This window comes from Dermacentor albipictus, chromosome 1 (assembly GCF_038994185.2).
Source record: "Dermacentor albipictus isolate Rhodes 1998 colony chromosome 1, USDA_Dalb.pri_finalv2, whole genome shotgun sequence".
In the NCBI taxonomy this organism is placed as follows: domain Eukaryota; kingdom Metazoa; phylum Arthropoda; class Arachnida; order Ixodida; family Ixodidae; genus Dermacentor; species Dermacentor albipictus.
In genome coordinates, this window is record NC_091821.1 from 106,455,214 (window position 1) to 106,482,917 (window position 27,704).

The 27,704-nt window shown below is 45.6% G+C and overlaps 1 protein-coding gene and 1 long non-coding RNA gene across 2 annotated transcripts in view; one reads left to right on the plus strand and one right to left on the minus strand.

The window, feature by feature from the left end:
• LOC139049148 (uncharacterized) overlaps positions 1-27,704 on the plus strand; it is a 121,964-nt gene that overhangs the window by 36,081 nt on the left and 58,179 nt on the right. The window lies entirely within an intron of this gene.
• slo (calcium-activated potassium channel slo) overlaps positions 13,858-27,704 on the minus strand; it is a 204,307-nt gene continuing 190,460 nt past the window's right edge. Inside the window, 5 exon segments of the mRNA XM_070524382.1 lie at positions 13,858-19,495; positions 21,551-21,718; positions 26,645-26,839; positions 27,390-27,520; positions 27,656-27,704. The exon segment at positions 27,656-27,704 is cut by the window's right edge and continues 6 nt beyond it. Coding sequence (XP_070380483.1) covers positions 19,367-19,495; positions 21,551-21,718; positions 26,645-26,839; positions 27,390-27,520; positions 27,656-27,704 — 672 coding nt within the window. The 3' untranslated portion in view covers positions 13,858-19,366.

The window sequence follows — 27,704 nt, forward strand, 5'->3', positions numbered from 1 at the left end:
ATCTGGAGAGACTATCAATCGTTTCCCATATTGTGAAACGCCAAATCGGCTGCGTGTCGCAATCAAAAATAAACGACGTGGAAAATTGACGAATGTGGTCATCTTGCTCAACGACCTGGCTATGGTGTAGGGCTGCTGAGCACGAGGTCGCGGAATGGAATGCCAGCCACGGCGGCTGCATTTAGATGGGGGCGAAATGCGAAAACACCTGTGTACTTAGATTTAGGTGCACGTTAATGAACCCCAGGTGGTCGAAATTTCCGGAGTCCTCCACTACGGCGTGCCTCATAATCAGAAAGTTGTTTTGGCACGTAATACCCTATAATTTAATTTTTCATTGTTCAACGACAATGCCCGTTCCCCCGTCGCTGATGTTGTTAATACAAAACTGGTAAAGTTCAAGTGGGAAACGCTGCAACATTCCCCATATAGCTGAGACCTGTCGCCTTGCGACTTTCACATTTTGGGGCATATGAAAAAATGGTTCAAGGGAAACAGATTCGTGTCGGACGATGACGTAAAGAGTCAGTTGCAGATTTTTGAAGCAGCAACCCAAGGACTTTTATGAGACTGGAATCACCTGACTCGTTACTCAATGGGACAAATTTCTAAATGCTGATGGAAACTACATTTAAATAAAGTTCTCCGTTTGTCATATATTCGCATTGGCTCACTTTCATTTGACTCGCCCTCGTATATTTTGCAGAACGGGTTTATATACGTACTCTCTGTTGGGACAATAATTTCGGTGCGATTGCTCACGATACACGACCGGTGACAACTGCTCCTGCGTATTACAATGGAATAAATGACAGCGTCATTGAGATTTGTTATTTGCCGTTGCATATCTATAAAAATGTAAACAAGGTTCTTGAATGACAAAGTTTCATTAACATATTTGTCCTCAACTTGTTCATTTCATGCCTTTACATTTTTCATATCAGTGGCATGCACTGCTTTGCTGGTTTCGAATTGATATAGTTCTAAAGATCATGTGATATTTTCTTTACTTACTAAATTGACAAAAAAAAAACATAGAAGCATTGACATCTTATATCTCGTGCGCAATTTTTGGGAAATACGAGTATATTTTTTTTATAAAAGAATACATATTTTACTTGTTCTGACAGTGCGTAGCGTTCAAGAATTCGTTTGCAGCATCATTGGCAATAGTAATGCAGTTATTATTCATGTATTTGAACCCTCGACAAATTGCTTAAGGGAAAGCTTTAGCTCGGGCCAAACTTCGACGCGGCCTATTCAAATACATGTAAAACGCAGAAACGCTTTTCTGAGATAATCCCTGGATCGCTTTTAATTAAATTTGTTGCATTTGAGAGAGAAAGTTAAATTCTAGTATCTGTGTGAAGCGGAATTTCGATTTAGGGCCTGAATTTTGTTTAAAATATTTTGAAAAATTCGACAGTGCGAAGAAAATAGAATCACGAGGTTTACAAATTAATAGCTCTGCTTCAAGAACGGATATCGCGGTTATTCAAGCGGCATCTATTATAAGAATCAAAGCGGACGAATTTAGTATGTCAATTTGAATCTTACGTGAATTGGTTACGTGGTGTACAGGGGTTCTACAAAAGCCGTATTTTGTTAATACTAAATTTGTTGAGATTCAATTGTAACATATCAATTTTGGCCTCTGTAGATGTACTATTAGATGCGATTCACAGAATTGTGATATTATTTTTCATTGTTGAGTTACAGAGTCTTAAACGTGATAGTTTCGTTTTCTGAAAATTTCCAATGTTTGCCAATTTCGCCAGCAAGCTCGACTGCGACGGCCAGGTTCACCGCGACTTCACGGACAACCCGTTTGGCAGTGTGTGCAACTTGTGTGAAAGACTGTGGCCTAACTTTAATGAAGCACTGTGTGCGTAGTCTTTGCAAAACGAAGCCAAACAGACTTTTCACTCGTGATAACTAGGTTTACAAGAGTTAAACCTCAGCCTATATTTATTGTAGAATTCTGCACCTAATATACATGACCAAACTAAACACGTTTCAATCGATGAAAAGTACTATGGCCAGCACACACTCACAATATGCAGCGACGTATGCGAAACCTTTTCACAATATCTTTGAAGCATTCACAATTCCGTGCGACACGATGTATTCAAACCTAACAGGTATCAGACAAGACAGTGTTTGGACCACATTATCTCTTGGAAAACACTTCGACCTACCGATTTTGATGCCTGTAGTGCGTTCAGAGCCTGTGTTACGAAAAGTGAAGAAGCATAGCACGACTTTCTTTGCGAAGCGCTCCGAATTTTTCGTTACGACGAGACACAGCGCGTCGTATTCAGCAGCGTGAGCGTGCACTATAACAAGTAGTCTGCACTCACAACTATCGCAAATGAATACCTTGCGCTAGCTCAGGCAAACTTTGAAGGGAAGCGCACGCCACAAGCTGAACCAACACGCAAGGAAAACGTTGCCAGCGTGCTCACGAGGTATTCATTAAATCACTTGGACATTCTCATTCGAATGCGTTGTTACTTCCTATTACTTAATTCTCTTTGCTTGATTTTCTCTCTTTCTCTTATCCGGTCGCCAAGAGGACATCACCTCTGAGGGGGGTTCTGCCCCCCCCCCCTCCCCCCCCCCACTTCCCAAGATGTCATTACCAGCGTTCTGTTACCCACATAATTTGAGGTTTCTTTTGCGTTGCCTCTGCCTTTTCACTTGAAATTTTACTGTGGTTAAAAGCTTACTGCGTCTTTGTTGGCGTGGACGTGCACGACTTTTAATTCATGCTTTCGCTTTATTTGTGCAAATCCCGACAATAGGAGGACAAGCGCATTAGAAGCACCGGTGGCGGCTACCTCATTCGTATTTTTTCACTTCAACATTCAAAAGAAATTTCCACTGTGCACAGACACAATATATTTCAATGTATTCACAGGTCAAAGTTTGTTATATTTTTTCAAGTGAAGGAGGTAGCCAACTAACAAATATTTCTAATTGTATGGATAGCCTATGCCTAGAGAATGAATATGTTGCTGTATGTTAACCTCGATTCTAATTGCTTTGAGTGCTTTTTGTATCCTGAAAAAAAAAAGAACACTGCAGACTTCAGTGACCCCAGCGGTTGTTCTTTATCAACGGCGTGTGAAATGCACGTGAATATGTGTCTCAATAATGCTTCTCTTTCCAGTAGGCAACGCTAACGACTCATGACAAAAAAAAACACTCGTATAATAATTTACCACATTTATTATGGATGGAAACATCGTTACTTGCATGCGGAGGTCATAGACATATATATATTTCACTCGGTAACCGAAATGAGGCAAGCCAATTTCACTGTCATCTAGCATTGTGGTTGGCAGCAAAATTGCCGCTTTGTGTACCTGCGGTGGCTGTACGGTGTGTCGCTACATCTCTCTAATGCGTATAGCATTAAAGTCGAAACTCATCGTGATATGAGTCCTGCCAGAATGTTTTTGCAACCCGCTTCTCGTTTTTGTCGTTGCGCACCTTAGTTTCTCAATAGAGGTGGGCTGGCGCTCCAGTCATTAATGTTGAAAAGTGCGGAGTTTCTAGACGGCACTGCGTTGTACATTGTTCACATTCTGTTCGTGTGCGGTTAATAAAAAATGTGAGCTAACGTGAAAGTGCTGTCACATGGAAGGAAGTTAAGAGGAAGCTTTAGCTCGGGCCCAGCTCCGACGCGGCCTATATTGAAATACATGTGAAACGCAAAAACGCTTTTCTGAGATAACCCCAAGGCCGATTTTAATGAAATTTGTTGCATTTGAGAGAGACAGGTAAATTGTAGTGACCGTTGGAAGATGAATTTAGATTTAGGACCAGAATTTTGTTTAAAGAATTTTCCGAAATTCGTAAGTTCGAAAAATTAGAAGCGCGAAGTTTACAAATTAATAGCTCTCCGTCAAGAAGAGCTATCGCGGTTCTGTAAACGGCATCCATTAGATCAATCAGAGCGGACAAATTCCATATGTCAATTCATATATTACGTGAATTTGTTACGTTGTGTAAAATGGTTCTGCAAAAGCTGTATTTCAATATTACAAAAATTTTTGTTATGTTAATGTGTAACATCAACTTTGTCCGCTTTAGATGTACTATGAGATGCAATTCACAGAATTGCGATATCATTTTTCATTGCTGAGTTAGAGTCGTAAACCTCATAGTTTCGTTTTCGGAAAATTTCCGATTTTAGTCAATCTTTAGCAAAACATTGACGACCTAAATAAAAAATTCAAAACCAGCAGTCACACGATATTAAGTTTGTCTTTTAAATGCAACAAACCTCATCAAGTTTAATGCAGCGGTTGCCGAGAAAAACAAATTCTCCTTTTACATGTGTTTAGATGGGAGCACCCGAGCTGAAGCTTCCTCTTAAATTGGCGTTATTTGTGACTGCGCATCTGCGTGGACTTAGCAATAATCGTATCTTATATATACAAAAAGTGAAATATATATATATATATATATATATATATATATATATATATATATATATATATATATATGGACGAGCGTGCGAAACGTTTATTGATTTCCGAGCCCTGCCGAAACGTCGGAAGTAAACGTTTCGCACGTTTGCCCACTCATTTCGAATGCTTGTAAACCACTGGATCCACAGAAACATGCTCTGTGTTATATATATATATATATATATATATATATATATATATATATATATATATATATATATATATATATATATATATATATATATATATAACATGACATAACGGCAGGCGCTCGAGGATAAGCAAAATGTTTGTATGTTTGTTTTACTTTTCTACGTGCGCCGTGTAGACAAGCATTGCCTGGATTTACCGTTGAAATAAAACGATACATATGTCTGATTAGGTACGACTACCAAGAGTTTAAAAAAATGTGACTGCCTTCAATTTAGCCGTTTGAGCAACTGCCACTAAGGTACTAATAAAAAGGGTAATAAATTAATGTTTGTTGATTAGTCTTCTGAAGATCACGCTATTAGCGGCAAAGCATGTCCACTTCGTCTAGGAACTGCTCTGCAGGAACATCACGTTGGCTACGCTTATAGCTTTCTATAAAAGATCTCTATTGCCCAGAAAGAAGGATGAGAAACTCCATATAAACTTTTTTACACTTTAACTCACTTTATGCTTACACATAAAAAGAAGAACACACACACGATGCCTTTAATAACAGCTAACTTTCGTACATTTAATTTTATTAATTTGTAAACACGCGGGGTGCAGACGGGGAGGGGGGGGGGGGTGATAGAACGTTGGTGCCAAATTTTCACAGTTGAGCGTAGCGCCACATAAACAGTGTTACGCGAAGTTCTGTGCGGATTCAAAACTGTGATTTTTTCTTTCAACCGCAAACGTCATGTTCAATTCTATCAAAATAAGTACATTTTAATTTGCACAATAATTTTTTTGACCCATTAAGGTCAAATGTATTCTTCTTTAAAGGAGGAGTTCGCATGCAGATATGTGTCAGAAAAAAAATTAGGGCACGCATTCCTTCTGGTGGTTTCAAATGGAATGAGCAAGTGTTATTTATGGGGTCCGATTCAACGCCTGAGTGGGGTTATGTTGGTATGCCGCTAAGTGTAACGTCACGCGTTCGATTCCCAGGCTCAGCGACCGTGTTGAGAAGGGCGGAATGTAGCAAAGCTTGTGTTCTTGGGTTTATGCATGTGCCAGAGGACCCAGGCAGAACAAAATTATTACGTAGCCTTTTTATTACCGTGCGTCTCATAGTCTAATCGTTAGCTTTTAGGCGTAAGACCGCAGGCATTATTCGTTATTCGGCTATTTTTATCGGTTATTTCCTCACTTTTTGGTACGAAGCATGCTTTCATGATGATTGTTCTTGAACAGCGAAAAAAAAAACCGAGTAAATACATTTGTAACGTGCATAAAATTTCCAAGATGGGTATGCTATTGCTATCTATATGATACCACAACCTCGAATCAACAGTGTCGGAGCAAATTCACAATACCTGAGTGTCCTACAAATATGTTTGCATTGCTTATTCATCCCATCAGCGCTGATGATTAACTTGAGCTCGTTTCAATAGAAACCTGCCTGAACACAATCTCGACGTGCTCAAAACGTTCACAAATCCGCCTAAATATTTTTACAGATTCTTGTGGGAATCCTTCGTACCAGCAGTCGCCTATAGATGCTTGTTACTTGGTATTGTTAAGCGGATTTATAATGTATTGTGAGTGTGTGCTTATTATTGATGATATTGTTACGGGGATGCACCAGTACACGGGGAAGTAACGAAACCGTATATTACAATATTGACAGGCTGCTGCTACCGCAGAATGGCGGACAGCATCTCACGCGGCATGTCCCGTCTCCTCTTTCTCTTCGCGGAGCGAAGCGGTCCTTCAACGGCATGCTCATACGCGATGCCTCGTAACATCACTCCCGGCGGACTAGGCGCCGCCACGGCGCCTTCTAAAATCAGTCAGCACTGCTGGTGAAGTAGGGTTTTAGCCGCGATGCATGGACAACATCACTAGCAGATGTAAAAGAAGAAGACGGGCGATGTGGGAGCGGAGTGATGAGGCAGTCAACGTCGTTAAGCTAGCCGAGAACATTGTAGGGTCCGATGTTCCGAGGGAGGATCTCCTCGCACCGGCCTTGGCGTCGAGGCGGCGTCCAGAGTAGGACGAGAGATTCAGGAGGGTACTCGACTTCGTGGTGCCAGTCATAGCGCTCTGTTTGGAAGCCTGCGACGCACATATAGCCTAGCGGGAGCAACCTGGCGCCTTCATTGCCCAGATTGTCCCTGCAGACCCATGTTTGAAAGCACTTCTATTTTGTATAGGGCTCATAACAGAATGAGAAGGGAGATTGTGGAGGCCTATGAAATTGCAAAATTAGAGGAAAGTTTCGTGAGCAAGCCATCAGTGTCGCTATCTGAAAAGGAGATGCGATTCCTCGGTTTATCGTTGTAACCATTGTAGCGTATGTTTTGACCATGCCTTGGACACGTGTACGTTTCATCGACACGCACCACTGAATGCTCTTTTTTGCTGTCTCATTTGTTTCCGCTCGCACGGTATATATTTATCGATGCGTGCAAAAATAAAATATATAGTTGAAAGTAGCGCTGTCTCTGTGTATCTGTTTCTTTCTACGTCCTCGTTCAGTCGCGCTTACACACTCTATCATGGCAACCTGGCGAGCTATTCTGGCTCGAGAGATGACGTCCTGATCATATGCGGTGGGTACGGGGCGATCAGCAGGAAGGAGCGTCTCGAAGGACAAAGCAGGGTTGCGACCGTAGAGGAGAAAGGACGGCGAAGATCCGGCGGTGTCATGCCGGGAAGAGTTGTAGGCAAATGTAACGTAGGGTAGGGTGGCGTCCCAATTGCGGTGATCAGTAGAGACGTACACAGACAGCATATCCATGAAAGTTTGGTTGAGGCGCTCGGTAAGACCGTTGGTCTGTGAATGGTAGGCTGTCGTAAGGCGATGTTTAGTAGAGCAGCTACGAAGAATTTCGTCAATGACCTTGGAAACAGCGGCCACGATGCGTAAGAAGCAGGCGCGGGGCCTCGTGTCTAAGAATTACGTAATTGAGGAGAAAGTCTGCAACGTCTGTAGCACAGCTACTAGACATGGCGCGCGTGATGGCATATCTGGTCGTAAGACAGTTGTGACGGCAATCTATTTGTTGCCGGATACGGACGTAGGGAAAATCCGATGGAACGTCGACAGGTTGAAGCAGGCCAGCCTGTGGAAGAGCAAGACGTTTGCACCGTTCATAGCGCTCGCAGGCAGCAACGTATCGGCGCACAGAACGATACAAGCCAGGCAAAAGAACTGCTGTCGCACGCGGTCGTAGGTGCATGATGCGCCGTGGTGTCCCGCAGCTGGAGCATCGTGTAGATCTTGAAGAATGGTGGTACGCAACTGTAGAGGAATAACTAGCGAAATTCCGGCCTGTCAAGTTTCATGTTGCGACGGTATAGAACTTCATTGCGTGGACATACTGACGTAGAGAAGGGCCGGATCGTGCGGAAGAGAGTCGCTGAATGGTGAGCTTTCGGGATTCATCCCGACGATGTTCGATGCCAATGTCACGTAAATCAGATATGGAGAGCACACAGGAATCATCGTCATGGCCAGCGAGGCTAGCAGGGTCCACCGGATGGCGCGAAAGACAATTGGGATCGTGATATAGCCTGTCAGATTTATAAATTACCTTAGGTGTATCTTCCTGTAGTCTGAGAGCCCAGCGACCAAAGCGACCAGTTGGGTCCTTGAGCGATGACATCCAACAAAGAGCGTGGTGGTCGTTAAGAACCGAGATGGGCGGGTGTACAAATACGGACGAAATTTCGCGACAGCCCAAACCAACGCAAGGCACTCACTCGCGTTCTGCGATCGAATAGTTCCGTTCAGACGTGGAAAGAAGGCGGCTGGCGTATGCAGTAGCACGTGTTTGACCGTGCTGGTACTGTGCGAGGACGGCGCTGATTCCATGCTCACTAGCGTCAGTGCGAACTTCAGTAGTAGCGCATGGGTCTAAGTGAGCCACTTATAGGCGGTGAAGTGAGCAAGTTGGCCAGCGCCGAGAATGCAGTCGCTTGGTCACAGTCCCACGAGAAGGGGACGTCCTTCTTTAGAAGGTCGGTTATAAGGGTCAGGCTATGATGGCGAAATTGCGTATAAAACGGCAGAAGTACGAACATAATTCCACAAAACTCCGAAAATCTTTAGTAGACGAGGGCACCGGGAAGTTCTTGGCAGCGCTAATCTTGTCAAGGTCAGGCTGGATACCTGTAATACAAGATGGCCAAGCACATTGATTTGTTGTCTGCCGAAATTACACATTTTGGAGTTTAGCTGGAGTCCCGCCCGACGAAAGACAGCTAGAATGGACGTCAAAAGAGTAAGGTGACTTTCAAACGTTGGTGACGTCGTCTAGGTTACAGAGAAAGATGGGCCATATGTAATCACGAAGGAGAGAGTCCATCATGCGTTCGAAGGTTGCGGGGGCGTTGCACAGTCCAAAGGGCATAACTTTGAACTGAGAGAGGCCGTCCGGTGAGACAAAGGCAGATTTTACTCGGTCCAAGTCGTCAACAGAAATCAACAGGTCCATGGATGAGAAGTATCTCGCACCGTGAAGAGACTCAAGGGAGTCATCGATTCGTTGCAGTGGATGGACAGCATCTCACGCAGCATGTCCCGTCCTCTTTCTCTTCGCGAAGCGAAGGGGTCCTTTAACGGCATGCTCATACGCGATGCCTCGTAACAATATGGTGGGACAGCTGACTCTGATGTCGTACTTTCCGCAATTTGTTCGCTTAATGAACAACAATCGAACATACGACGGACATAACAGCTATTGACTACATACTGATGTCTGCGACTGATGGGGTGTTGTTGCGTTTGTCCAGGACGTCCCAAGTTCCGTGAGGTCAATCTCACCGCTGACTATCACTGTTGCGAAGTCGGGGGTCCGTGCGGCCGGCGAAGTTTCTATCGGTGGTGCCGTACCAGGTGCCGGGGGAAAAGGTTCCGAGGGACTTTTAAGAGAATAAAAAAAGGAATATATTCAAAAAGGTTACATGATTGAGAATACAAAACGGCTCCAACTATCGGAGCACACTATGGTAGCGTCTTAGCACGTCCGAGTCACACACTGTTTCCGAGTGTCCTCACTTAGCCATCCAGATCCACTTTCTATGCCTGCGTCGTCATTGTTCGTGGTTTTTACCGATCCGGCGTCAAGAGACAGCTGGCGTCAGGAAACCAATCCCAGCGTCGGTGAGCTGGTTGCCCCTTTCGGTGCGCCCGGTCGGAAACGCACGTCTCTCCCTGGGTGCCAAGAAAGAAAGTAGGAGGAACGCACTGTGACTCCGATCCCCGGCGTGGTCATGCCAGTTTGAGCTGTTGACAGGCGTGCAAAGTCGTAGCCTTCCACCGACCTTTACTCCGGCGTGAACAGGCCAATTTGGGCTGCTGACAGGTATGACGAATGGAGGCGTGACTGCATGTCACAGATGTCGCATCTCCCCCGATCTGAAGGGCCACCGGGCACAACAGTGTATAAGGCTGACCCAAGAAATGTGAGTGCGACTTTCTCCAGCATTTTTCGCTGTGCAATTGACAAGCAGAAGAAAGAATTGGTGAATGAGTTTGTTCTTGCAGCGATTGTGGCTGCCTTCTCCATGTGACCATAAGCCGAAGGTCGACGTAGCTTGTGTAGTTTCAGGCCCTGTAACATTTAGGCTTGAGCCGCGATGCTTGAAGCAGTGCGCTTTGTTCCGTTGTTGTTGGTGCACACTTCAAACGTAGGAAACTATACATCCATGATACCTTGCAATCGGCAAACCCAGCGCTGCAACGACTCGAGAAAGAAGACTCGTGGGTTTCCGCCATTTCTGTCATATAAAGGCGCCTCCATTCCCACAAAATTTTACATTACATATAGTAGCGCCCATTCTAACAAAAGTTATATTCCGGTAATCGATTTCTGACGATGAGAAAAACGAGAAAAAGGGGAAAGCGGGAGCCAACGTTTCGACAAGTGGACAAGTTGAAACGTTGGCTCCTGCTTTCACCTTGTTCTCCTTTTGCTCATCATCTTGAATTTCCATCTCCCGCCTTCCCTGTGCTTTCCCTGTAACTAATTTCTGTATTATAGCAAGTGAAACAGTTGGGAGTCGAGACTTCCAATCAGGAAGTTCAGAACGCCTGTAGATTGAATTTGTTAGATGCAGTCTCTTTGAGTTGCACGTGCAGAAATCGTTATGTCATTTCAGTAACTTCTTGCCTACTAGCCAATATTGCCCTACCAGTTTTTGTGAAGCTGACAAATATATACTGACTCATATATCCCACCCTAATACATATAACCTGGGAGTGCACTAAGCACCCTCATAGGCCAAATACCAGTACGACATTGGAGCAGTGGGAGGCACAGCTCGCCCGCTCCGACCTGGCAGGATAATTAGCCAGGTCAGGCAGGCGGCAGAGGCCAGTGGGGCCCTGGACTGAGAGGCTCCGACCACCCCTCCTTCAAATCTTTTCCATTACAATAATGTTTCTATCTTCTATCTTGCCTACTAGCCCGACAAATGCATGTTACGTCTCGTTATTGCCGGCACGGACAGATTTCGGTGTGGCGGAAATAAAATTCTTTTGCCTCTGTCAGCGGTGGCAGTTGAGGAGTGACGACCTTGTAGTGTGAAATGATAAGGGCTGTTTTGACCCCTGCCGTGCTTTTTTCAACGAAGGTGTTCACCATGAAGTGTTTGAGAGAACAAAGCTTTATACGGTCATAATTGGCTCATTTGCCCTCAATTAAGGTGCAAAAGAATCTTGAAAGAAGAAGAAAAAGACTATTTATTCCATGGCACGTTACCATTGTCTTCTACGCTAGTTCACCACAGCCCCGTAAAGACTAAATCGTTTTTTTTTTTGGCAGGATGCAACGTGTCATTAGGCGGACTGTTTACAACTGCGGATGAGATCTTACCTTGTTTTTGTGGAAGGGCCACACAGGGAGTGTTTCCTCTTGCGCATGGTTCTGCCGACGGTCGCCGTCATCATGACAAGCAGCGGCGTGTTTTTTTGATCGACGGCATGTCCCTATTGCTGCTGTACTGCTTTCAACAAGTGCAAATTTTCTCATGGAAAAATAATTTTTTTCTTTTGCCTTACTAAGCGAGAGTATTTCATTAGCTCTTTTGGACAGCCGTGTAGTAGGCGTGAAAGTCCCAGGACCAACACTTTATTCCCCGTTCTCCCGTGCCACTTGCCGAGCTATGAGGCCCCGCTTTGCGAACTCTATTCGCCAGGCCCATTGTGGCGGTTGTGCAGACCGTGCAAAGCAGTACACGACACGCCTGGTGCGACAGTGACTACGACACGACACATACACCAGCACAGACATCACAGCTGCAAGCCACGGTGCCCCATCAAGCCTGGGACCAGCCCCTGTGAGAACGCGTCGCATCTCGTAATAACCTTAACCTAATTGCGAATGAGGGAACATGGAACGGTGCCAATTCCTAAAGGCCAGCGTGCAAACTTTAGGCCCGATTTCTCAGTAAATGCGGGTCCTTCAATGCGAATTTTACCCTTGCGCGAAAACGGCGTAACTTTGCTTTGCATTGCATTGTCGACTGCGACTCAGAGCTGTTGTTTACGGGAGTGTACATGCAGGCGAATGATGGGCGAATGACTTTAGCCGCAGAACGGGAACTGCTGGATTGTCGCAAGCTGTATACAGCCCAAGCTTAGCAAGTGAAACGAAACTTATTAGAGCAGGGTTCGTGGGGACAGGCGGATTACCTACATTGCGCAAGTGCATGCCTCCCCAACTGACGCACTTTGTGTAGAATCCTTTTGGACAGGATACAAAATGATCGTACTAGACTGAGCCAGGCAGAGCGAGAGAGACAGACGTGAAAGAGGAAAAGATGGTGCGTTAAACGGCTATGAGCGCGGCTCGTAACCTCTATGGCTATACGCTGCACTGAGGAAGGGGACGTTGAAGTCCATGAGGCATTCCTTCTAGCATGTATCCTCAGCATTTATAACTCGTCTGTACACTGAACTGTCGCTGAAATGTTTTTGCTGTGGCGGCAAAATTGCGGGACGCTCCTTTTCGTGCGCGGTATTCTCTCAAAGATACACGAAGCGCTGCCACTCAAACGTGAATTATCCTTCTGGTGTGTGAGGGCATATTCATTAACAAAACAGAGCATTGCGCATGGGAAAATTAAAGGAGCATGCTGAGATGCACGTGGCTTTGAGTTCAGTCCAGAGGGACTTAAACTGAGAGTACCTGTTTATGTCGCGAGCCTGGTCATCAGTGTTTTCAACATTCATAGCTTTTCACCGTTTCATTGCAGTTCAAGTCTGCCAAAACAATTTACTCAGAACCTAGAAAGTAAATGTGGACTTATATATACTAACTGTTACTAGGTGTAGCCTTGAGCTACTTCGTAACTCATGGCTGCTTCAGTAACCCTCAAGTAATTCGTTGCGTGTGACAGACACCGAGTTAAGTTTCGAAGTATATTTTGACATGTCATTTAAGAAACGAGGCCAAAACTGAGTTAAGCCCGAGCAAAAGCGCTAATATGGTCAAGGAAGCGGAGCGTGTTGGAATGTAATTAGATGTAGTGCTAATTATGGCGCAGGTAGAAACAAGAAAAAAGGAAACAAAAGTAAATATTCGAATCTAGTGAACCGTTATTAAACGCTAGTAAATTAAATATGCACAGTCTCGCCATCCAAGAGCTCGGCAGCAAGAAAACAGATTAAAAGAAAAATGACAGTGAGAGAGAGAGAGAGAGAGAGAGAGAAATCAGCTGGTTTTTCTAATGAACGCAGCTGCAGCAGGATATGCGGACTCGGTTCTGCTTTTACGCGTTTTATGAGTGTGCTGAGACCTCATCCACAAACACATCGGGCTAAAGGAAAAAAAAAGAAAGGGGGGAAAATGAATAAATTACGTCGCGTCGACGCACACTGTGTTCGCGGAGCGGACATTCACATCCTTACGAACTGTGACTAGCCGTTGACGCCTGACGTACGGGGCTCATTGGTGTTTCCTTTGCACCTGGCTCGAAAAGCTTGCGTATCACAGGACGTACGCAGTGGCCGTACGCATTCTCTCTGCTGGTTTGCTAGGCCTTCTGGAGAATAGCGCAGCATACTTAGAGCTACAGGGGAGGCTTGCGCGCGCGTTGTTTCGGCGCACTGGACGCGTGCTCGCGGGGCAGGAAGTGCCGGTCCAGGTGTGAAGCAAGCTCTAGTATGTTGCTTCCAACAAAGGCACACAGACACGTACAGAAATAAATCATAATGCTGTACAATCATGCAAAATGACGACGGTAAACCAACATTTATTGCAAGTACAACTTAAGACAAGTACAGTGAAGGAGCAACAAAACGGCATGAGGCTGCAAGTGTACTAGAGAGGTACATAGAATGCAAGAGAGAGAGAGAGAGAGATAGCGAGAGAGATAGAGAGAGACGCAGACAGCACATGAAAGGAAAGATGCAGAGTGATAGAATGTGTGAAAGAATAATTACAGGAGAGACGTTGCTACCGCGCACGTACTTTACAGGAAGAAGAAACTGAAGGAGAGAACAAAATGGCAGAGGCGAGGACATAGAGAGAGAAGTGTGGCAAGTGTAAGTGGCAGACATGTGGCTGAACAAACTTGAGGCCATTGCGTGCACAATGTGTTCTTCACCTGACTGGGCGGGTGTCCTCGTGTACGAAGGCTGACCTAAGTTCCCAATTGCTGGTGTTGGGAATTCAAGTCAAGCCTGTGGTGCTGTGGGCTTTAACGCAGTGAAAGGACAAACTCAAACAAATGCACAACACACCAACTAGCACACAAACATGGGAAAAAACTTCCTTTCATGTTTATGCACTCATTATCACATGCACCGTCAATGCAGCATCATCGCACAGTGGTCTATACTATATGTATACGCTTGGTTCTGTGACGCACGCTCTTCGACGCACACAAAGCGCTAATCGGTTCGAATTGGACCGCGCTAAGTTAGGCGGAAATGTGGTGCCCTGTTTCCGCTTCTGTGAAGGGATCTTATTTGGTGGTGCTGGACAGAAGCGGAACCGGGGTTCGGATCGTTGTCAAATCTCTCTTGCTCTTTTCCCCCTCGTTCTCGTGAACTAAAGAGAAGGGTCCCAGTGCAGTGGTAGGCAATAAACAGGTGAAAAATGCGGTTGGTGCCCAGTCAGGTGAAGACAGCTTACGTGCTTCGCATCTCAAAGGGGGCGCATGTCTGCTACTTACAATAAAAATAAGAAAAAACATGTAAAGGAAAAGAGAGAGATTTCACAACTAATTTGGAGCTGTCTTTTTTTTTTCGTTGTTGTTCGAAGTGCGTCACAGTCACAAAGCAGTTTTCAGGCCACCATACTCGGTATGCTTATGTACATTTTCGAGAGCTGCAGGTCTGAAGTAGCGAACGAGAGCTAAGCGGAGCGGCCCCCGTGTAAAACGGGGTTTAACGATAAACACTACGCAGACCCGCCGGCAGGGTGTGAGAAAAAGAGAGCGAGAGAAACGGGGAACATTCACACCGACATACACACCACAACTCTAGGAAACAAAGGCGAGGCAGCATGCTACAGCCGCAGCGGCACACAACAGGCAAACAACCAACCAACCAACCAACAACACCAACAACAGGAAGAAAAAAAAAGGATTGTGACTCACAAACATTTAAATGCAGATGTTTATTACGCTCGTGGGAGAAACATTTACAAGATGAGTAATCGAGCTAACATTTTTTTGGGCCTTGCAGTTTAGTGGGAGAAAATTTAAGCGGGCACTAGTAATCTTCGGGCTGAGAAAAAATCGGTAAAGTGAGGACCATCTGGCTTAAAATAAAGTGAACAGAATTAAGTACTGTCCCGAGCACATTGATTTCACCATTCGTGCCCACGCCCCGCCGCCTAATAAACGTGTTTGCGGAGGGTGCCCAAAGGGAGACTGAAACACACGCAACAGAAGTGAGGATGCTCCTAGTAGTCTGCGTTCGGTGCCTGCTGCTGCCAGTGAGCAGGCACGCACAATTGGTGGTCTCTGTCGCTGCAATGCAGTTAACTGCAATAGTTGATGCCCAATGTATTCAGCCACACAATGACGGCCCTCGATATACATACATGTGCGCACGCACACACGGCACGGCAGTAATGATGATCTCATAGACTATAACGTCTTGTTCGTGATCGCAAAAGAGCAATTGACGGTCGGACTCCGCCCTAACAACGTGCGGGCGCTGCTATGACAACTAAGCTCGATGGAGGTAAGCGGTGCCTATCTCAATGCGCCCTAAGGGCGCCGACTCCGCGTAGCTTATAAAGAGAATAGCGTATACGGTGCACAAAAGTGACTTGAACTCGCCGACCATTTATCAAATAAAGCGAAAGGAACCAACATATATCTTCCATTTGTTTTTCTTGGCTCAAGATATCGATTTCGACGCGGCTTCGTACACGAAACTAAATTTCAAGAGTTCTATAGCGACTCCTCGGCCACTGCAGTGGTGTTTGAAGTTATACAAGGCGTCATGCGGCTAAGCAGCGTGGAGAATAATTCACCGTAGGCTATACGCACAAGAGCGCCCATCTTGCACTGGCACGGCTGTTGGTGGCCGTCAGCTAACGCGGCGCCGCCTGTCTGGACCTTTCGCCTTCTACGCGGAACCACGGAGCCTTCACTGCTTACGGACGCGCTTTGTCCTTTACAGCCGAGCTCCTGGCCTCGCAGAAAAAAAAAAGAAAAGCTTGGTGTGTGTTTTTCTTCCTACAGCCGTCACTGTACCTGAAAAACCCCGCACTTGGTGCATTTTAGTGATACGCACGTACACATTTAATCGTCATGCGCCGTGTGTACTTTGAGTGCATGCCGCTGTTGTCAAACTTGGCGCTTCTTCGCTGACAAAATCTATTGACCCTCGGATTTGCACAGCGATATCGCGATTTTGAATGTTCGTTGGTCCACCGGCGTGAAGACCTCTCGGTTACGGGAGCAAGAAACGTACGGAGCCTCGCGGCATGATGGGGCGCGTGCACCTCCTATAGTGGAGGTGCACGTCGTACCAGACCCTCGGAGAGATCTAATACGTGTTCGTTTTAAGAAAAAAAAAAGATAAATAAACGAAGCTTTGGTGTCGCCGCCGTCTCTTCACTATTCCAATGGCCACAGCGCCTGCGATTCACTATGCTTCAGCTATTCAAGACACTGGAGTACTTAACGCGTCAAGCTCGTTGCGTCACAGCAGATAACGACGAAGCAATAATTCAATAAAAGTGGACACACGACAGACCATCGCGATGCCCGATTCCATTAAAAAACAACGAAATGCCATCTGTGGCAGTTGTAGTCAACCGACAATTCCTTTAAGCTTACATGCAGCAGCAGCAGCAGCGGCAGAAGCAGCAGCAGATAGGCCACCAACGTCATGTGCACACGCATGGAAAAAAAAAATAAAACAAAGGTATGAGAAGACCGCTGGCTCAGTTTTAGCAAGCAAAATCTCCACAAAATTAGCCAAGAGTGAGCATGCACACGCAGGTGAAATTGGTTAGCTCAAGTAGTGGAAAAATGAGGGCGCCATAAACACAGCGCAGAAAATGACACAAAGCACACAAATTAAATATATAGTGAAAGCGACCCTTGCTGCTCAAGTTTGACACACTGTCAACGAGAAGCCGGCGCGCTCCCTGGCGCCTCAACTCCTCGCTCTCGCGTCACAAAGTACTGAACGGCTTTCCGCTGGGGCATCCGCGCGACAGGATAAATGAGCCCCCTCGTGTGTAATGAGAATAAAAAAGAGTTTGCAACATAGTTTCATTCAATGAAAAATCACAACATGCATGGATTGTCTAGTGTCTGTGTTTATACCTCAGAGAGACATGTTCTCTTTCTCAGCGCTGCGCTGCGCAGTGCCCTACGCAGCTACCGGTAGGAAATAACTTGCCCCTTCACGTACCCTCCCTCGTGTACGCCTCTCGCAGCAACAACGAGGAACAAAAAAGTACAGAGAAAAGACACTCCGAGCGAGCTCGGCGTGAAACCTCAGCAGCCTTTTTTTTCTTCTTCTTTTTCGCTTTCTTTTCTTTTGCGTGAACAGGATTTTATTTTCAGGCGGAAATGCAGATCCGAGGGGGATGCATAAGGCAAAATACACAATACGGAACCCAAATCGAAAGTTCCGAGTCCCGATTGCAACGGGGGGACGGTCGCTGAGGTGGCCAGCGAGAGCCACGCATTGACCGCGCTAAAACGAAGTCGCTTACAGTAGTCGGCCAGCGCCGCTCGAGTATCTACGCTTTGTTGTACATTCAGTTGGTCGTTGGCCGTGCGCGCGCCGCCCATCGGCCGCCGCCGCCGCAGCGGGACGGGGGGGCTCGCCGCGTCGTAGTAACTACGCAGCATAGCACGTGATCTCGTCGCTGTGACCTTGAGCTAAAATTGATGCGAAACGTTAAACCGAAGGTTGAAAAATGTAAGGCTGCATGGAGAAAAAACAGACCACGTCACAAGTTACGCCTCTCGCTTCGGGCCGAATGCACAAGCAGGTCAATGCCCGCTGCCGTGCTTATGTACACTTCTATACACAAAAGGTATGTTACACATTGTTAAGCCTTCTTCATAGTTTTCAGCATTAACTTGCTCACTTTACAACACTACTGTACACCACGTGCTTCCGCTTGGAAACAATGCAACTAAACAGATTTCAACAATCTTTGACTCGTACATAAAATATGAACCCTTTCGTACAAAGAGCGCGACGCCGTGGTCGCGTCAGGACGTATGTCAAATGTACAAGCTTTTAACACAAAACAAACACTTGTTGTATTGCAGAGAGTCGGGAACAGAGAAGGACAGAGAAGTAGACATGCAGAGCGAGTGCTGAAACAAGACGTTCGTTCCAAGTCGGACCTCTTGTTTCATGTGTGCTGCGAAGGCAGCGTTGCACTTTGCACGTTCTCAGGCATTTCCAATGCATTCGTTAACCGTGTAGCGACCTCAACAGACGACCCTTGAGTTTTCCTCCTGTGTTCATGTGTATGTTCACGTGTGTGTGTGTGTGTGTGTGTGTGTTTGTGTGTGTGCGTGCGTGCGTGTGTGTGTGTGTGTGTGCATTGCCTGGCATCGCGAACGATGGGCACTGCCGACACCACGTGCTGCGTAGTGTGTCCTTTTCATTAAGTGGCGAATTGCGTGAGATGCCCCTAGGTTCCTAGAAGATACTTTGATGATACCTGCTTCCTTGTGCCGCCGACGACGAGTGACAAGGAAGCAGTGGGCTCGACAGGTTGCTGCCAGCTTTGCATGTCATCGTATAAGATCCTTTGTTTCTGGTACTCTCGGGGAACACCTGAAGAGTTCGGGGCAGCCTTTCTTCGTGTCCGTCCTGGGAGGCCCTCACACTGTACGATCAAGAGGCCTGCTCCGAAGGGTGACTAGGTGTAAGGCCCACAAGGGATCGCGGCTGCCTAGAGCACGCATGCGGCAGGTGCCTCCACAGGGCTGCTTAAGATTTTCGTTGTTCGACACCTCGAAAGAAAAGGAACAGAGATAAGCCTCCCCCCACAGTGTAATGCCTAACTAAGCTACAAGGCCACTTCTGTGCGTCATTCGGGGTCTCAATGAGAAAAATCAGCCAAGAAAAACCCCCACTTCAGAAGCCTCTGCAACGACTTTGCAGTGGGTCAGAGTGCTCCTTAGGATATGTGCGCGGCGTTCGCTGTAATGTGCAGTTTGGGTGTACGGTGTCGGATTCCGTTTGTCCCATCTCCGTCCACACCGTGGGAGGCAAGCAGAAAGGTGGAGTGTTGTCTGTTTTAGATGAAGGAGTAAGGCCCGTCAGTCAAAGCGCTACACAGCAGGAGTCAAGAGTTGTCGTCCTTTGGCTCCTCGGCCCGGTTGGGCTTGTACTCCAGCCCGGGGTCGAACTGCAGCAGAACGAACACCTGCACAAAAAAATATAGCGCCGATTGGCACGCTACTTTCAACCATCCACGTGCACTACCGCTCAGTCGTTTAGGTGAGTATGTGCTTAAACAAAGACGGTGTTCTGAGAACCCCATATATGGGTTTCTCAGAAACAGAGCTTTGCAGCTGAGGAAAAATTCGTCCTGCATTTCCTCTCTTTATCTAACATTAATTTGTGTACAGTTCAATGCCTCCGCATAGATTTCCGTGTGCCGGTAGTCTATAATTAGAGGGGTGTTCATGGCGGTTCTACGAAAAGCCACTTTGTCGCGTTATATTCCGCGGTTTGTCTCTCTAAGTTGTCATGAAGCTCTGTGTACGCGACGTCTAGAACTATTTTTCATAGCAATGCTGCTGTCTTCATGCCTTTTCTCACTCGGTCACATATAAATAAATGTATGTGCAGGATTGCATTGTAACCGGCCACGGCGGCGGCATTTCGATGGGGGCGAAATGCGAAAACACCCGTGTACTTAGATTTAGGTGCACGTTAAAGAACCCCAGGTGGTCTAAATTTCCGGATTCCCCCACTATACGGCGTGCCTCATAATCAGAAAGTGGTTTTGGCACGTAAAGCCCCATAATTTATTTAGGATTGCATTGTGCACTATACCAACAACACATAGCGGAGCGGTAGATGTTCCTAGTATGGGGAAAGCTGGAGGAATAGCCTTTGTTTTCAGTAATGGTGGCATTTCTGTCCGATTGAGGCGCCTGATAATGAGGATGCGCGTTATAACTTTGCTTTACTATTCTTTGCGCATCGGAGTTAAGAGACATACGCACACATTTGGACGAGTTATGGTGTAATTCTGCCCTGCGACAACGGGCATCATTATTTGTCTGACTCCTTCCTTGCTCCGCGTTCTCAAATTTCTCTACTGTTTGTGACGCTATAGATGTACATGACGAGCAAGTGCGCATAGTTACTGGAAAAAAATGTGTACACAATAATGGAGACAGTGGTTGTTTCGGGACAAAATTACACTCCCGAAAAGGGCGGAACGTTTTTAACACGAGCGTGAATTATTCAAAACACAGGTGTGATCGACGTTTCTTGGATAGCACAAGGCCAGATAAGCTCGGCACCGTGACGTCGCTCTAGGGGATTGATAGACCGTACACTGCGATGTTACGGCGGCCGCATTTCCACGGGGGCGAAATGCGGAAACACCCGTGGTGCTTAGATTTAGGTGCACGTTAAAGAACCTCACGTGGTACAAATTTCCGCAGTCCCCCACTGCGAAATGCCTCATAATGAGATCATGGTTTTGGCACGCAAAACCCACCTATATAATTTTTTCTTACATTGCGATGTTTTGACGTTTCGTCACTGGGGGATTTGTAGTGGAAACATTGGCTCACTGAAGTCACGGCTCGAACGTCGACGCCTTATACAGGAGGAGTTCATATCATCAAGACTGCCTATGATCCGGCTGAGGAAAGAGGCGTGACGCTGACCAAGGAGTCAGTCGAATATCTCAGTGATGTCAAAAGACGCAGCATAAGTAAAGCTTAAGTATATAATCTATGCGAAAGGTCCTAATCTGGTGGGACGTCCGTAGGAATAATATGCCGAAGAGTGGATGCCATCCACCGACTATAGTGATTCTGTTTATGAGAGGGCCGCAGTGCCACTAATTCATTTCTCCGCTGCTGTCGTCACGCATGTGTTGAGCACCGTAACAAAGAAATACGAAAGGCCGGAGGGCTGCCACTACACGTTCGCATAAGTCGACTGAATGAGGTAGTAGTAAAATCAGAATGTTCGCCTGCCAGGTTTAGCTTCTTGTGCCAATAGAATGTAGTGCCTGTTAATCTGTATACAATGACACATCCACACCTCAGTTGCAGAGAGGTTTCTTGCATGAAACTTTCGCTCAGCCCGCGATGGTGCCCAAGTAGTTTCTTTGATTTATTGTGTTTTTTTTTTATCAGTCGACAGTTATGTTTTTGCCGCAGCATCAGTCGGCCTTGCAAACGTGGCGTCAATGCGGGAGACCTTCGGCCCTAGGAGGGAAGAGGCTACTCACCATGTCCGTCGGCAGCAGGGTGAAGTCTGCTGGGGGGTTGGTGATGACATACCGTTTCGAGGACGCCTCGCCAGAAGAGCTCGTGTCCCGAAACCTGTACAGGCCCACGCAGAGCATTCCGTAGCTCCTTAGAGCCGCTACGAAGAGGTCGCCGTATTTGCCGCCCTCCTGCGACGGCCAAAGTATTTCCACGTCATGCGAAGAAACAGCATAGCGCCTTCGCTTAAATAAACACCAGATCAAATGAAGTCACCTATCGAGAGGATATATGGCTCTGGCCTAGCGAAGTGCGAGCTACGGCGACGCATATTGAACGTGAGGCGGCAGCGACCACTAAGCATGGCATAATGGTTCACTGTCTTACGATTTGCAGGGATAGATCTGTTGAAGTTTTAAGCTGCACCAAGTTACTTCAGAAATAACGAACGTGTGATGCACTGGCTGATGCAGAACCCTGGGTGCAACGCGTTGTAACTGATAGCAGAAAAGAGCAAGTAGCAAAAACTACTGTGAGTACAGGGGAACAAACACTCATTGTGAATGATTTTCTTCACTGTTACCTAAAGCAGTTACATAAGAAAAAAAAAACATCGCGGTGAAGAAATAATTTCCGAACCCCGATGCAGGCGCGCATGCAGATTTAAATAATCTTCTATATACATTATGTAGAGTTCTTGTCTTTGAAATCATTTGCAAAATTAGATGGAAAACGGTGTCTCTGAATTAATAAAACTACGGCGTTCCGTTCTGATTATGCAACAGAACAGGATGTCTTGAAGCACTGGCCTTTTATTTTTATTCTATTTAGAGGATACTGCAGGCCCATGCAGGAGGCGCTACAGTACAAAATAATGGAATCCAAGCAGGACACTGATTACACACAGAAAAAAAAAAGGTGCAAGTACAAGAATGTCATCACTTGAATACAAGGACTACGAATGGAAAAGAAAATGATCTAGTCCCTTCGCGAAATCCGGGGCAGAAAAATGCTTTGGGGAAGACAATTCCATTCTGATACTGCTCGTGGGAAAAAGCTGTGCTTATATAACTTTGTTCTAGCAAACAACGTCGCTAGAGAAAAATCATGCGTGTGGCGTGTTCTCCTCGTAGAAATACGCTGGCTGCAAGAAGGCAACGTAAATTTGGTTTTCCCAGAAAGACAATTGTAAAGAAACATGATGCGATTAAATTTTCTGCGTGCTTGCAATGTTTAGATATTATTTTGTTTCATTATAGAAGAGGGAGAATCTTGTCGTCGATATTTTCCATAAATAAATGTGACTGCCTTACGCTGAACCCGTTCGAATTGGCTGACATCTTTTTTAGTGAAAGGGTCCCATATTATTGAAGCGTATTCCAATTTGGACTTAACGCAACTGTAATAAGCTAGAAGTTTGACATTTATAGGCGCTGACGCGAGTTTTCTCTTCAAAAACTATAACTTTCTAGGGCTGATGTGCAAACGTCAGAAATGTGGTAAGACCAGGACAGGCTACTATTAAGAGTTACGCCGAAATACTTATACTTGTTAACTTCTGAAATGAGGGGGTTTTGTAGCATATAGGGAACAGCACTCGTTTTTTTCTCTTTGTAACACGCATAAGCACAGTCTTTTCCTGATTCAGTGTCATGCCCCACTGCGTACACCATTCGTCAATAGCATTAATAGTTTGCTGCAACAAATGATGATCCTTATTGCAAGAAATTGATTTAAACACTGCACAATCATCCGCGAACAATCTAATAGTCACGCCATCCGCAACCACGCCAACCAAATCATATATATAAATTAGAAATAAAGGGGGTCGCAAGACACTTCCTTGGGGAACTCCTGAAGTGACACTCAGAACACTTGAACAGTTGCCGACTTGAACAAACTGTCACCTATCTTTGAGGTAGGCCCCAATCCATTGAATGATAAACGCTGGAAGTCCATGAGCAACCCTTTCAAACGCTTTGCAGAAATCCATAAAAAGAACATCGATCTGGCCTGACAAGTCCACCTCATGAGACAAAACATGTACTTTTGACATAAGCTGCGTAACGGTAGACATACTTTGTCTAAAGCCATGCTGATGAAATGATAAGACATCTTGTTCCGATAAAGACCTCTGTATGTAGCTGACAGTGACATGTTCTAACAATCTGCAGGATGCACTGGTAATATAAACAGGCCTGTAATTAGTAAGTGATAATGGATTGCCCTTTTTATAAATAGGAACAACACGTGCGTTCCGCCAGTCATCTTTCATCCTACCTGTACCAAGGGACAGTTTAAATATACTGGTCAGAAATTCGGATATTTGTTCAGCATACCGCCTCAAAAACGCATTAGGAATGCCGTCTGGCCCGGTAGACTTTTTTGGATTATGGTTAAGCAGCATCACTTTAGCACCTTTGCAAGTTACTGCTAACCGATCGGCTGCGTCAGTGTCCAAGCTCTGAGGCCTGAACTCCTCATTTTCTGTAATGACGCCTTGGAAATAGTGATTGAATTCATTTGAAATTTCTCTTGTATCCGTGAAAACTAAATCGCCTGCATTTAGTTTCTTTATCTCCTGTTTAGTGTTCCTGAGATGACGCCAAAGCTTTTGGGGGGCGGTTTTAATTGATTCACTGAGACTTTGGGAGAAATACTTATCCCTAGCGCACTTCACTGTAGTTAATAATTCTTGCTTTACTCTTTCAATTTGTAATTCGTCTTTGTTCTGTTCTTTCTTCAGCCTCTTAAGTTTTCTTTTAAGCTGGATGATGCCATGGTTTGTCCACGGGTTTTTTTTTTCACTCCTAAACCTTTTCTCGCAGGGATAAAAATTCTCAATACAATATTTAACAGTTTCTCTAAACTGTTCCCACAATCATTCAATCTCGTAGTAGTTTTTAATAAGACGAGCGTCTAAATAATCAATTATAGCGACGCCATCGGCATGGTTAAAATCCCTGATTAAATTTTCCTTCACGGTCTTAACAGGTTTATGAGCAGTCGTGATCCACGAGAAGGATACTAGCCTGTGGTCGGAAATAACAGGCTGGACTGTGACCGTTCCTTTACTGAAGATCTCGCTAACGAACAGAAGGTCGAGAATAGAATTTCCGCGTGTATTGACTGCTCAAGGCTAAGGGAGAACACATAATATAGAAGAACATCTGCCGAGGCATCATCACCGTAACACATATTATTCCAGTTGATGATGGGCAAGTTGAAATCACCCTCTAAAGTTATGTGCTTTCCAAGCAAGTTGAAAAGATGATCATACAGCTTTTACATAAACGAATCACCTGAATCTGGGGCACGATACACAAAACAAAGAAAAATGTTACACCCGAAAAAGAGATTCGCAAGAACAAGCTTTCATGCTGACTTATCTGCTCGATAACAGCAACGTCAACGCCACACTTAGTAATGATGGCCACGCCGCCACCAGGCGATAGTCTTTCTCGTCTGTAAAGCTGATAACCAGGTGGCACAACTTCATCATCTTTTACTGAATCTTTTAGCCAAGTCTCGGTAATGACCCAGATGTGTGGATCATGCTGCAGAAGTGGCACAAGTTTATCGGTTTTGTTCACGACACTTCTCGCGTTTAAGGAAATCAAGCGCAACTGGCTGAATTAATGTAGCTGGATTTCCTGTGAACTGCTAATTTTCGATACCAGTTTCCGTGAGTTTAAGACGTCGTCCGATTTGAAGTACTTGTTATCTACTCGTAGCTTGTCGTGTATCAGCGACACTTTGCCACCACTGTTTCTGTGCTGTGCTGCACTCTGCCAGAGCAGCCTCCGTTTGCGCAGTGTTTCTGCGGAGTAATCATTTTGCAAGGAAATGTGCGTTCCTTTAACTTCTAGGCGTTTCGCAAGATTTCTTGTTTTTCTGCATAGCTCTGAAAACAAAGTATGATTGGACGGTTTGAAGAATGTACTCCTAGTCCATGAATTCTAACTAAAAATGTGCAGATGATTCCTAATTTATCCTGAAACACTTATTTTACTGCTTTGTTACCCAACGCTGAATCGGATTCGGAAGAAACTTATGGAACGCTAAAAACCACAAGATTGAACCTACGGCTACGATCCTCTAAGTCAGCCAACTTGCTACATTTTCAAGGTTTGCTCGATTTCGTTTACAGCTACATTACATTGCTCAGTTGCGCTTACCGTTGCTTGAATGTCCACTACAGTGTTCTCAAGTCCGTTCAATCGCCTGCTCAAGTTAGACATTGCTTCTTCTGTTTTTTCCGGTTGCAGTTTTAAATCTGCAATATCGGCACGAATAGCCTGCTGCACATCATTGAGTGTCTTGAATATCTCATCCACTGTAGGACCTGTATTTTCCTCTACGTCCCCGCACATATAAGCAGTTTGCATGAACAAAAACAGTGGCATGCATTGGTAAGAACAAGTACATATAGTTGCCAGTATAGCTCCAGGTTAGGGCTTCCACTTCGTGGAAACAGTTTGCCTAAATTTTCTGGTACTCTCGAATCGATGTAAACTTCAGAGTTGTAATGCCATATAGGTAAGGGGATAAACGCGCCTAGATGATATTCTAGTTGATATTAAGATAGAGAAAAAGCAATAGCAAGGAGGTCACTCAGATTGGATTGTACAAACTTTAATAAATGTCCTGCAGGACGCACGTCAGCGCGCAGTGGGCGTCTCCCACGCAGGGACCGACTCATGTCTTGTTTGGTAACACTCACAAGGGAAATGAAGATGATGGCATAAGAAGACAGAAATTGAGAGTAAGATGAAGCAGTGGGGGGGGGGGGGGGTGGGCGGGGGCAGTCGCTGTGGCGTTTCTGTTCCCGAGAACGAGGGCGCTGTTTCGATTCCGGCAGCCGCACATAGATGGGACGAGATGCAAAAGCGCCTCGTGTACTTAGATTTAGGTGCACGTTTAAGGTACCTTGGTGGTGAAAATAGATCCGGAGCCCCTTATTACCTCGTCTCTGATAGCCCAGTGTTGCTTTGAAACGCCCATTTCTGATTGAATGACTCAATCTGAAATGGACCAGGCGCTGGTCCAGATGGTTAGCTGTTCTGTCATCACCGACGTGTTGCACAAAGGAGGTCTGCAGAGGTGTGACCACTTACCCCAAACTGAGCCAGGGGTCCATCGTAGAGGGAGATCTGCCCGACTCTGCAACGGTCCCTGTTGGCTAGGGACTCTGGTGTGCTGTAGCCTCCGCGAAGGCCTGCTCCCTCGGCCAGGATCAACTCCAGCTCAGGGGTTGCGCCACCCGTAATCAGTGACCGTATCAAGGTCAGCGCGTTCGCGTTGAAGTATGTCTGTTGCAGAAGAGGAGGATAGGGCAAAACAGTCACTCTCACCAATCGTTCAAACGCATTAACAATCAGCACGACACCGGGTCTTTTAGACCAAATGAATGTCACACACGAATGGCTGGTGGTTTAATCTCCTCGTGTTTGCGGAATGATTCCTCAGGCTACGTCACACTAGAAGTCTGTATCAGCGACTTTACGTGCTATGTTTTGACTACATGCCAACCTCGTTCAAAAGAGAGAGAGAAAAAACATGCAGCGTATATGCCTGCTGGCTGTTCCGCAATGTTCTTTTGAGGAAAAATACATTGAAAGGCAAAGAAGCTGATTATCAGCCTAAGACTCAAAGCCCGAATTTCGTAACGTTTTGTTCCGTTTTCCATTCTTTTTTTCTTCTCATGCGTTGCGTCGGGTGGCTAATTCCATCGGTAACAGCCGCGCGGCGACGTCCGAGCACATCTGAGCCAATCACGAAGGCGAAAAGAATGGAAAATAATACGTATTGTTAGAAAATAGGGCTTCGAGAATGGCTTTAGTGAAATAAACGATTACTCACAGTGCTCATTAATGAGTCAAGCACGCTAACAGCAAAAGCGGTACCGCAGGCAAAGGGTTGCGTTAGGTAGAGCTCTGTGTCTGGATCATCATCGTCGTCCTGGTCCAGAAACTGTACATTTGTGTCATTCACTGCACAACCAAAGAAAGGCAATACTTTAGTTGCAGCCAAAGAAAGAGAGCTATTTCAAAAGGCAGCAAATATATACACTCGTCGACTACTTTGGTAAAGCGAAAATGAACGCCCTTCATGTGCGGCCAACCTACCGAGCTCGGTGATTAGAGGCACATTGGCACCATACACAGAGCCTCGTCG